Genomic DNA, 13,303 nt, shown 5'->3' with positions numbered 1-13,303 from the left:
AGACTAAATGGAGTGATTTTACTGATTTAACTACATTTCTCATTAGCATGACAGTCGCTTGGTTGTCTTCAAAATACTGTAGCTTTTCCAAGAGTCTTTTCCTAACTAGTAGCAGTGTAGCGCAACCACACTGCAACAACAGCTACATTGCTGTTTTCAATGTCACATTGTAATTTGCATGTGGTTTTACTGCAGAGAGAGTTAAGTCAGTAATCAGATGCACTCTTATATTTAGCACTGATACATCTGATACATTCTAGGGAATTAATTCATTTGGAGAGTTCATGTAAATGAATTGATAAAAAAAAAAACAGTTGACCAATTTGAGAATCTACATAGAATTTTAGAATTGTATGTATGTATGTGTGTGTGTGTGTGTGTGTGTGTGTATAAATAAATATATATATATATATATATATATATATATATATATATATATATATAATGTATGTCTAAATTTAAATTGTTGCTGTCACCATTTTGAGATTTTTTTCATTAATTTAAAAACTACCAAAAATTATAACCCAATTAAATTACATGTGTAATTACATATTTTGATTTATATTTTAAATAAATATTTGTATATAATATTTATATTCATATACTTTTTATAATGCATCAAGTATAATATTTAATATTTAAAATATATTTATATTTTGTAAATATTAAGGAAAACAAATGAAGAAAAAGATGTCTCTTTTTAATGTTTAAAAAACATGTATATAAAATAATTGTTTTATAAAATATATTATGAAAAAATATATATTTTTGCATATAGTGTTTTTAAATGTGTAAACATTCTTCAGAACTTTTATTTTAGAAATGTTAAATGCTACTAGCTGTCTGTTTTAGAATTTCTCTTTATAAGTGGTTAGTAACTTAGCTGTACCGTGACTGCTTTAAAGTGTAGGTTGGCAAGCTATAGTTTCAAAGTAGCTTCCACAACACTGGAAAGGCCAGCCATTCATAAATATACCAGATGTGTTTAGATACAGTTTAAGATATCGTCTGCTCTCACAGAGGGCAAAATGAGGCTTTGCTCTTGGGCAGATAAGAGAGAAGACTAAACTTCGTCTCAAAACGTTTTTTTATAAGTTTACATATTTTGCCAAACATCCTTCTGAATGTTGTTGAACATACCTGAGCTTGTATTAAACATGAAGCATTCCTGGTTAAGAATGAAAGGAAAGTTATGCTCAGACAACTCTGAGTCACTTGTGTGAACCAACATCTCATAGTGAAGTTGTTCACAGACTGTCTGTGCAAAAGGTGTTTTGGCTTTGAATAAATACACTAGGGTCGATTAATCAAAAGGGTGGTTATATATCATTTCTGCAAGTACTAACCCATGATAACCGTGTTAAGCTGTGGAAACTCTTGCTCAATACTTGGCTCTGGGCATAACAATACTGTGAGCAGAGAGCTGCACAGACCAGCTGTAATTAAAAGCTGTAGTTTCAAATGGGATAAAAAGACTCACTGCAACTTTTGTAATGTTTTTTCATGCCAAGATTAAAGCCCTTTGATTATTTCTCGTGTAATTGGGGCTATTTGAACGCAGAGTGGTTGTTTTGTGTCTGCTCAGTGGAGGCTTTGAGTTGGACATGGTTTTCGCTTTGAGCCGTATGAAATCTCTACCTGCCACTTCTCTGTTGCGGAGTGATAAGAGAGCTGCTTTAAAAACAGGCTGAGTGCAGCTATTTACTGCCACTGCGGCGGAGAGAACGTGACCTTTCACCTCTCCTTCATTCCTTGAGTATTGACAGCACAAGACTTTTTTTGTTCGAGCCGAGACCAAGACTGGATTTGTTTTCATAGCTTCGAATATGTTGATTACCGGCTTCAAGAAAATGCCAGTAGTCCTCCAGCTAAGTTTGTTTTTCTCATGTAAATGACGTTTCTTGTCTCTGTTTTCGCTGAAACGTGTCTCTGCAGCTCGTGGGCCTGCGTCCAATCAGACATGCCGGGGGCGGGGCTTCGCCAGTTAGGATAGTAGGGCATGAAATTTGATTCCACTGGAGGAGGAGCCTCCGCAGGTCACACCCTTTGAGAGAATTCTTACAGGTAAACACTGTGATGAGTCAAGGCTTGCCGGGATTTTGACGTAGGCTGTGGAGTGTTTATGCCCTCAAAAGAGAGCTATTACATACTTTGGAGTGCCTCGGAAATATGGGTAGCATGGTGTGAGATTACATATAAATGTGTTTCTGTCTAGAGGGAAGCAAAGTGTTTGTCACAAGAGCTGAGAGAAGCCTACGCCAAGCTTATGAATGAAATCTCAGAGCAGGTACAGAGTTTATTTTTACTTTCTCAAAGGCCCATTTATATGTCAGGTTGATATTAAGTGTGATGTGAGTAAGGAAATAGGAGTCTTGTGGGATGGATGGCAATTGTTTTGATGTAAAGCTGAAGGACTTGTCAAAGTATTCTTAAATCTGATTATTTATTACAGTGTGGTTCTATTTTTTATACTTTTACCCTCAAGCAACAAAACAAACTCTTCTAGGAAGCTGCTCTTGTTTAAACCCCATTGACGTCTAGTTCATCGCCAGGTTTGCATGAAAAGAGAAGAAGATTGAGGAGGTTTTGACTTGACCTTAGCATCATCCTGGCAACCACTAACGAATTTTGCACCAGTCGCATTTTCTTCTGACATTGTAAAAGTCTAGTTTAGTCTAATTTGTTGAGAATGTGACATATTAGAAGTCAAGTTGCACATAAAGTTGACTTTTTCTTGTTTTTGTGGCTGAGTGACTCAGTGAGCGATTTATTACCAGCATGAATAGACTCATTACTCGTTCTTCGCCCACTTTAAATGAGTTTCGTGCTTGTTTTAACGCAGCTCTCCCAATCAAGCGAGCAAAACAGTGACAGTTTGGCAGTCGGCTGGCTTGTAATATCAGGACAGTCCGCGTCTGCGTGTTGAATAGAGGATCTCTCTTGGCACTCGTGCATGTGGTTAATAGTCAGATGTTAAGATGGGTGATGAGGGAACAAAGTGCTGTTCTTTGTCATCGTGCTGTCTTTGTTATGTCACTCATACTGGCATGTAAATGAACATAGCCGATTATAGAATATCGTTATGCAGTTTAACACATGACAGACACGGGTGGACGTTAATTTATTCAAGTCCAACGGCCAGTCACTTGCATATGCAGATGTACTGTATATGACTATATTAAATGCAAACTGAATGTATGCATGTGTTTAATCACTGATTTATGATGAGGCTGCCAAATAAATGTTGATTTAGACAGGCAGATGGTATTTGGGCTCTGATCAGAGCATCATGCCTAATTATCTGTAGCTTTAACCCACCCTCTGTGATCTGGCTTTCTGCTGTCATCTGGACGCATGACTGGAGCACATTTACAGCTATTTGCCAGAGAAACACAATCCTGCAGAAACAAACCTGAACCTGGACATCGAGTATAATGTGTCATTCACAACAATAACTTGTGTGGGATCCAGTATGCATGCTTTTCTTTTGGGCCATTTTGGTGCAGATGGCGTTAACAGCCAGTGCAAAAGTTTGCATTTTGAGGATATTCTAAGAGCAAAGTGTTGCAAATTAGCTTTCCATGTTCAAAATGACCCTCACATTTTGAGCTTACTGAAATTGCTAAATGCATGTTTTCTTGTAAATGTTAACCTGACAGCAAACTTTATTGTAAAATAAACCAGGAAAAGAGAATTCACATCATTGCTCTTCCTTATCGTGTGATACTAAGAAGTATTTTGTAAAAACTTTCTTTGAAGTCGAAAATAATGGTCAAGAATGATGTTTCGGGTCTCTCGGGACACAATTGGCAGTTGCCAGCAAATTAGGCCTAAACAGAGCCCTGCGTTGTCATAGCAACAGTGCAATTAAATTACTTTACTGTCAGCTGTAATATAATTTTCCTGTGCAGCGGCTCACGGGACCGGAGCGCCCCATCGGAGGCTGAGTGAGATGAGCGCTCCTCATTGGAAAGATGCAGTACATTGATTTTTCATGAGTGATTTTCATGTCCGCGTTGCATTTCAATGTGCGGATGGCTGGTTTGAACAAGAGGCGATTTCGTTCCTCTTCAAAATGCTGCTCTCTCTGCAGCGCTAAAGTGTAATCTTTAAGTATTTCTCTTTTCTGAATGACAATCAGTGTAAAGCAGAGGTCTTGTTGTTTTAGAAAAACATAATCTGCTCTTTGAAGAGGGGAATCAGAGTTAGATTTTTATGTGTAATTTAAGCAGTATCTTGTTTGATGGTGACTTTCTAGTAATTGCTTTTGCAGATGGACCGGGTGTGTTGAGCGAAAGAGCGAGGCAGGAGAGACAGCGCCACATAAATTGATCTTTGTGACAGATCACAGGGAAGGTCGCAGACTGTTTTTCTGGTGTCATGTTCGGAGTGTTTGATTCAGTGATTGACATGCCCCTATAATATCTTTCCCCTCTGTCACACCCAGTTCTTTATGGGTTAGTGTATTGAAATAGTCAGTAATTTTTAGATTAGTAATACTATACTATGGCTGTCATTTGTGCTGGTTGTGGTGACATCTTAAAATGGCCAAGACTTAGCTTATGAATATGAAGTAATGCATAAATATTTAATCAGATTTTACTCTGTTACAATGTAAAATATTATTACAATTGAAATGTAATGTTTTATAATATACAGAAAATAAACATAAAATAATTGATTCCTGTGATGGTAAAGTTGAATTCTCAGCAGCCATTACGTCAGTCTTTAGTGTCACATGATCCTTCAGAAATCATTATAATATGCTGATTTGTTGTTTGAGAAACATTTCTTATTGTCACATGATTTTACTGTCTTATTTCATCATTACCGGTTTGACGATAAATCATGATAAAATTCCCCAAGTTTAGTATTACCGTTTCATATTTTAAACTCTTGTTCTGTCCAGGCTGGACTATTACAATGCTCTCTTGGCAGGTCTATCAAACCTTTACAATTAATCCAGAACGTGGCAGCAAGATTAATTTTTTAATGAGCCAAAAAGAATGCACGTCAAACCTCTTTTTATCAGTTTGTACTGGCTACCAATAGCTGCTCGCATAAAATTCAAGGCATTGATGTTTGCCTACAAAACCACCACTGGCTCTGCTCCCCTTTACCTAAATTCATTAATTCAGATTTATGTGCCCTCTAGAAACTTGCGTTCTGGAAGTGAACGTCACTTTATTGTGCCATCCCAAAGAGGCACAAAATCACTTTCACTGACTTTTAAAATAAAAGTTCCCTCCTGATAAAAAAAAAAAAAACCCTTTCTATGTGTACTGCGTTAAGCTAACTGAGGCTTGTTATAGCACTTGCATATCATTGCTCTTTTGTTGATTTTGATTGCTTACATTAAGTAAGTAATGTAAGTATCATTAAAACCGTATTTGATTTATGCTTATAATCATACATATAATCATTTATTAATCAATTATCATGTCAGTACGTTTTGGAAATTTCCAGCACATTTTAACAATACCTTGATAATACTGGCAACCTTGATAATTTTGGTCACTATAATCATGATAAGAAATTATCATTCCATTACTGTATCTCTATTTGTTACATTATATATGTATTGATATCTGTACTTTTATCTGTATATGGCAACTATAAAAAGAGCAATTGAGAGAACATAAAACAGAGCAGATCCTTTGTAGATGACCTTGAGCGTTATATTCCATTTACTTGAAATATTTCACACTACAGCAAGGCGTCTTCGGTTGCTCGATAGCTGTTCCATCATTTCCGAGAGCATTCTTGCTGTTGACAGAGTAAGATGGTTCTCATAGTCTCATTCTTTTGTGCTCTCAGAGAATGTTTTGTCCCTTGGATGGAAAAAAGGGCTTCCTGCAGTGATCTGAACATCAAGTGATCTTAGTCATCCTCCAAGACTGTCAGTCTGTTAACTTGTACAATAGCGGATTCGGATTGAGAAATATCTTGTGTAAAGCCTGCTTCGTAGTCTCTTGCACTGTCCCAAATGGTGCTCTTAATGTGTTACAATTTCATCTTTGACCTTCTGTGATTGTGTTCTCTTTGGTGTCTTCCGTAGGAGCCTTGGTCTAAATGGGTCCGGTTATGCCTCCCAGTAAGAAGCCGGAAAGTTCCGGGGTCAGCGTCGCGAGTGGCCTGAGCCAGTTCTATCAGGCGAGCTCCATCACACGTGCCCTGCAGGAGGCCGAGGAGATGGACCTGGCTCTTCCCACCATCAAACTGGAGAAGGGCAGCATGGAGGACGAGGAACTCACTAACCTCAACTGGCTCCACGAGAGCAAGAACCTGCTCAACAGCTTCGGTGACCCCGTGCTGAGGAGCGTCAGTCCCGTCCAGGACTTGGACGATGACACCCCGCCCTCCCCAGCCCACTCGGACCTCCCTTACGACGCCAAGCAGAACCCGAACTGCAAACCCCCTTATTCCTTCAGCTGCCTCATATTCATGGCCATAGAAGAGGCCCCCTCCAAGAGACTGCCAGTTAAAGACATATACAACTGGATCCTGGAACACTTCCCTTACTTTGCCAACGCCCCCACGGGGTGGAAGAACTCAGTCAGGCACAATCTGTCCCTTAATAAGTGTTTTAAGAAAGTGGACAAAGACAGGAGTCAGGTAAGCATGCCAAAACCACTCTGCATCGAAACATCAATCTTTAATTGCAGAGTGGGAAGCGCTGACCATAATTTGCTCTAGTTTTCATTTCATTTTTACACTTTTTATTTGACTTCACTTTTTTTTTTTTAGCAGTACCAAACATTTGCTTGACATTTTTCAGTAGCCTGAAAACAGCTGCTTTACAAAAAATAAAAATAGCTGTGACAAACAGGCTAAACAGAACGTTTGTAGTTCACATTTTTTGCTTATAAAGCCTTATAGATTTGCAAGACGAGGCAATAATAAATGCTTTTGTCAGGTGCTGCTGGGAATTCAGTTCATTTGCAGTGAATCAGAATGTTCAGATCAGCAATGAACCGATTCATAAAATGATTTGTGAATCAATTTGAGAAATTTTCCATTTTTATTTGTTAATCATAAATTAAAAAATTGCCATGAACAGTGTTTGTTTTTGAGTATTAGTTAATGATATCTAATGCATTAAATAATGTTAATGTATTTAACCTTATTGCAAAGTGTTACCAAATGTTATAATAGAATATAGTTTGAAAGGTTTGGCCTGTTTAAAAAAAAAAAAAAAAAGTTGTTGTGTAGTTAACTGCTTTTTTAAAAGAGGCTTTGCAGGAGTGTGCAGAATGTGTCAATATTCACGGGTGTGACTTGTTGATTGAATTGATTCCTATAAAATAACATTTTATAATTGTTTGATAAGGGGATGGAACTTATGAATTGGGACTCATTAGAGTATTGACTGATGTGTGTGTGTGTGTGTGTGCGCACGTGTGCGTGCGTGTGTTTATGGTGTGCTTCTGTCTGCAAGTTAGTCAGAACAGTAAAGCCATTCCATGTGAGTCTTACAGTTCATTGCCATCTGGTCCCTGGCTGTGGAGCAAAGATTTTTTTCTGTATATGTGTCTCCATAGAAACAGCTTTGCAGTTGACATGGAAAGTAAGCTGTTGCTGTAGCAACAGAGAAACTGATGTGTTTGTGTGTGTATGTGTGTGAGAAAGTGTTCTGGCTGGGAATGGCTAATCCACTGATGCTAGTATAGTGTTGCCAGATTTAACCCCTTCACTCCTGCCCCAATAATAAGAGCAACATTTTCGCTGCAGAATGAGTGTTTTGTGTATTCGCTTTGGTTGACCTGGTCAAAATATTTAACTTGAGGAATTCAATCCACATGTTCTTTGTTTAGGATTGCTTAATATTGAGTTAAAATTCAATTTAAAATCTTCCCTCAATGGACTGGGGCTGTTTTTCATCTGCTGTGATGTTCGACTCGACTCCAGATATCATTTTAGAGCTTGTTTCTAATGCACTCATCAAATTTCATTTAACAGCTTTGCCATCCAAAATGTATTTGTGCCTTGCTGATACTCAGTGTCGAGTTGGTTTTTCTTTATTCAAATGAAGTGTAAGTTTGAGCTCTGGGCTTTTTGGAATTAAAGGTTCCTTTTCTTTTTTTTCTTTATTGCACAAAGAGCCTTATAATATCTCAGGGAAGTTTAAACTTCTTTATTATACACATAGGAAATGCATAAAAACAAAAATGAAACAATATTCTTTTTAAAAATAAAAATTAAACAAAATGTGAAGATGATGTTCTTGTGAGTGGATGCTAGGGTGATTAGGTGGTTACGTGATTATTTTTTGCTTGTGCAAAACGTGTCAATATGATGCTAGGGCGTTTGTGCATGGTTATTAGGTTGTTGCTAGGGTGGTCTAAGTGGTTTTTCGACGGTGTTGCCTGTGAAAAACTTGCAAACATGATGCTAGGTTGTTGTGACTGGTTGTTAGAATGTTGCAGCATGGTTGCTAGGGTGATCTAGTAGGGCCCTATTATTTCCGCTATGCGGAAATCACCGACGGAATCATGGAATTTACTATATAACGTGGAATGTCATGGAATTTGCCAAATTTTGGATGGATACATCAAAAGTAGGTCAGTTCACTTAATTCAAAGCACTGTATGGACTAGCCGCTAAAATACTAGTTAAATATGAATCCTGCATGTTCTGTGTGTCTCTGTGTGAATGAATTGCGCAGACGCGCCATTTCGTTTACTACACAGATACTAATGCGTGCATGAGGCTCACAGCATTTTCAGCTTCTGCCGCCACAATATATGAGTACATAAACAACTTCATTACATCACTTAATTAGCATTTTATTGTTTCTTTTGAGAAAACTATTGTCATATTACATACAAACAGAAACCTAAAGGTCTTCACAGCAACCCGTCAAAATAAAAGTTCAGTTTAACTTGACGAAACCATAACAGAAATTGTACTTAATGTAATGGTAGTACTACTACCACTAATAATACAATTATTTTAATTAATTATTAAATTATTTTAAATAATATCATTATTTTTAAAACAGTATTTACCAAAACAATTATTTAAAATAATTTATTTAGCAGATAAAAATGTAAATACACACAGCATTTCTAAGGGAAAAAAAACAAATATATATATATATATATATATATATATATATATAGTGGCGGGAGGAGCAAATGACAAACACAGTGGGTTATTTTTATTAAACTTTTATTAAACAAAATAATAAAATAAAAGTGTCCAAAGGGGGTAAAAGTGACCAAAAATAAACAGGGGGTCTGGTGTCCTCGTCATGCTGCGGGGTTTGTGAAGGAGGGCAGTTCTGGAAAAAAGGGTCCAGGTAAGGGGCGGAGTCCGGCGGCCGCATGCGCTCCCCTCTCGGGACCGGGGAGCGAGGGGCGGCGGCTTCTTCTAGCAGCTTCGTCCTTCTTCGGCCCGCGGCGTTTCCGTGGGATAGTACGGCCCAGCATCCTGGCCCGTCAGCTGTCGTACGGGTGCGGAACTCGACCCATTCTCGACGCTCCCTTCCTGGACCCACGAGGACACCAGCGTGCATGCATGGAAGAGACCGGTCTCTCGAGGAGAGGCGCGCTCAGCATTTAAACAGCAGCGGTGATGAGGCTCTATTCAGATCAGGTGCGCCTCATTACACGCTGCCAGCCCTGGCTGTTTCAGCGCCCCTCCTTTCTCACACACACACCCACTCCCGTTGGGAGCCTGGTGAAGGGCGGCGAATACGGGACGGGGTGATGATGATAATAAGGGGGGAGGCAGCCGACTCGTCACAAAATATATATATATATACAGGTGCATCTCAGAAAATTTGAATATTGTGAAAAAGTTCATTTTTTCTTGTAACTTATTTTAAAAAGTTAAACTTTCATATATTTTAGATTCATTACATGTAAAGTAAAACACTTCAAAAGTTTTTTGTTTTTGTTTTTAGAACTTACAGCTAATGAAAGTCAAAAATCAGTATCTCAAAATATTAGAATATTTACATTTGAGTTTCAATAAATGACCATCCATACAATATAAATACTTTATTTTATATATATATATATATATATATATATATATATATATATATATATAAAATAAAGTCAGTTAATTAGAGATGCTTTGATTATCAATATTTAATGAAGCCATTAAGATGGAATCCAGAAAAAATAATGTAAAACAGAATTTGGTAAAAATAAAACTGGTTCATGATTTCAATTAATTGTACATGCTTTTTGATTAATACAATTAAATTTAACCATTAAAACAGAGTCTAGAAAAAATGAAAATAGAAAAAAAAAATCTAAATCCAGAAAAATTCAAACTGAGTTAGGGAAAAAATTAAATGGATTTCATACACTGTAGCCCTGATCTAGGTGGTCCTTGCATGTGCAAAAGTTGTTGCCATGATGCTATGGTGTTGTGTGTTGTTGTTGCTAGGGTGAGAGTTCCTTACAGTGCCAGGTCAAAAGCCTCTAGAGTCTTCATTTAATGTGAAGTGAGTGCATATATTTTTTAGGTTCTTTTATTGTCTGCCAGGTCATTACTCAAATCACTTGGGTTTTTTCAAATCCACAAGTCTTGGTATGATAATTAGTAACAATGATGACAACCTTAGCAAACACCACTAACATTGCATGACAACAGTAATGTTGGCAAAACTTCTACAACTTAGTGTTGGCTCCAGTTTTCCAGAGTTGTTTATTTCATACTTTTTAGGAAAAAAAGTTTCAGTTAGGTCACAAAGTCATGATTAGCCGTATGCCTGTTCATTTGCTATTTGATTTAATTTCTCTAGCCTCATTGGCCTACTTAATGAATGAGATGACTATTTTAAGTCTGTTTTAATTTCAGATTCATTGTGGATTTGCTATGCAATCATGCATCACTCTACATAATGAGACAGTAAGGGGCAAATTAAACCAGCAAAATAAGAGTCTGAATAAACAAACATTTGATAGATGCTCAATCCCCAGGGGTTTACGGAGGAATAATTCATTTCGGCCAAAAGGAGAATCAAATTAAGAGATCCAGACCTCAAGAAAATGTTGTTTTTGCTTTTTACGGATTGAGAATGAGTTGCACCCGCTGCTAGCGTCATTTGCACATGCTGTCTGCACTGTTTTAGCACCAGATTCACAAAGGAATTATGCAAATCAGGTAACATGATAAATTACGGCAACAAAATTAGTGTTGCATGGGGCAGTTCAACCCTGTTCACATAAATGTACCTAGACAATGGCTTAAAGACAGCCAAAGATACATTTTTCACACGGGTATAAAATTACTGCTTCAACAATCACAAGGAAATGTGCACACACAAAAAAATGACTCTCTTTACCATCAGCTTCCCTGGCTGGTAATAGTGCATCTTAAATTATATCAAGCAAGTGGCAGTAACATTTATGAATCCGGCACATCCTAAAATAACCCTTATTTACATAGAAATAAGGTATTTGCTCAGTTAAAGGTTTTTAATAAAATATGATTCAAAATTATTTAATAAATAAAATTATTTTAATATTGCTATTCCAAGAATTATTGAATAATTTTAAAAAATATATATATTTTTAAATTCTTGTAGCTTAGCTGAAGGTCATAGGTTCAATTTCCAGGGAGTGAAAATACTGATAAATATATATTTTAACTTAACTGCAAGTAACTTTATATAAAAGCTGCTTTTCGATAAATATTTCTATTCATATTTAATGCATTTGGCAGGTGCTTTTATCCAAAGCAACTTGTAATGCATTCGAGGTAAATTTGACCAGTTTACGGATTCCCTGGGAATCAAACTCATGACCTTGGTATTGCTGCGTATGTGAAATAAGAAGCAGAGTTCTGCACTGAATTTCGGTGCACTAGAGTGGTGCAACTCTTTAGTGGTTTCAAGCGTGCATGCACAGTGACTGGTGAAGAGTGAGCGGTCTAGAAATGACACCCTGTCATTTGTTTCCATGGCACTGTTATGAACACAGGATCTGAACTTGGCACCTGAGTGGTGGATATATGGGTAGATCTCCAGAGCTCTTGTGTCCCTTACAAAGCCTGTTTCACATACAAGCACATGCATCGGCGTTTACACATAGAGGGAGCTTCGATGATTAATGTGTCTGTTCCATTGTTGATGTCATCTCCATAGCAACAACACGAGGTTACACAAGAGTTGCAGTTGAACAGGTAGCAGTGGAGCCATTTTTAAAGAAACACAGGATGGAAGAGCACGTATTGGCATTTCCAGCGGGTAGCGTTTTCCGTACTGTCAGCACTGTAATGGTGATGTTCTGGGTGTTTGCTCGGATATTCGATTGAGTTCAGAAGTTGAATTATTTAAAGAGCATTGTGTTTTTTATATATATATATATATATATATATATATATATATATATATATCTATCACTCTCTTTGTTTTTCTCTGATCCCCACTCTCCAATCCCCAACTTTATGGAACCATGAGGGGTTACGTCGATAGCGCTGATCCGCGTGACACGATTTATCCCTTGCTCTGAAAGCCAGGTTGATGTAAGATAAAGCCGGCCTGCTCGCTGACATGTTCCCTGGCCAGCTGTTGTGTTCCCTGTGGACAGATGTTGGTTGCGAGGGAAGCTGCGGGAGATTTGCACGCAAACCTACCTTTGACGTCACTAGCGCGGCTGACTTTTGTTGGCTGCACCATGTCCCCCAGGGATCCTGATGCTGATACCACAGTACCTGCCGATCAATAGCGGACACGGAGCAGAGCGCTGACTCTCAGGATGTCAGCACCTTCCGGAATTTGAATGTTGCAAAGGATTTGTTCACTTCCAGAATGAAAATTTCCTGATAATTTACTCACCCCCATGCCATCCATAATGTTCATTTCTTTCTTTGTTCAGTCGAAAAAAGAAATTAAAATTTTTGAGGAAAACATTCCAGGATTTTTCTCCATATAGTGGACTTCAACTGGGACCAACGGGTTGAAGGCCCAAATTGCAGTTTCTACTCAATCCCTGGTAAACAAAATAAGGGTCTTATCTTGTGAAACGATTAATTTTCTAAAAAACAAAAACAAAAATTTATAGACGTTTTAACCAGTAATGCTCATCTTGCATTAGCTCTGTGATGCACGTCCGCGACTTCACGCATTACATAGTCACATTGGAAAGGTCACGCATCGTTAGTTCTTCGTCTGTGTACTTCGTTTCAGAAAGGTAGGGTAGCGCGAAATACTCCATCTCATTTGTGACCCTGGACCACAAAACCATTAATAAGGGTCACGTTTTTTTAAATTGAGATTTATACATCATCATCACCATTCATGTATAGGACAATATTTGGCTGAGATACAACTACTTGAAAATCT

The 13,303-nt window shown here is 37.7% G+C and overlaps 1 protein-coding gene across 8 annotated transcripts in view; it reads left to right on the top strand.

Moving 5' to 3' along the window:
• The window catches only part of LOC306886526 (forkhead box protein N3-like), a 107,273-nt gene that overhangs the window by 33,769 nt on the left and 60,201 nt on the right, over positions 1-13,303 (top strand). For 6 of the 8 annotated variants that reach the window (XM_079443706.1, XM_079443707.1, XM_079443702.1 and 3 more), the window contains one exon: positions 6,059-6,615. In XM_079443706.1, coding sequence (XP_079299832.1) covers positions 6,073-6,615 — 543 coding nt within the window. In that variant the 5' untranslated portion in view covers positions 6,059-6,072. Of the gene's footprint in view, positions 1-2,075; positions 2,288-5,266; positions 5,369-6,058; positions 6,616-13,303 lie in introns of those variants that run through there. The other 2 variants (XM_079443703.1, XM_079443709.1) reach the window with 2 other exon arrangements.

This window comes from Barbus barbus (assembly GCF_936440315.1).
Source record: "Barbus barbus genome assembly, chromosome: 20".
Taxonomy (NCBI): Eukaryota; Metazoa; Chordata; class Actinopteri; order Cypriniformes; family Cyprinidae; genus Barbus; species Barbus barbus.
The sequence above is the reverse complement of the archived record's forward strand: the minus strand, read 5'-3'. Positions and strand labels throughout refer to the sequence as shown.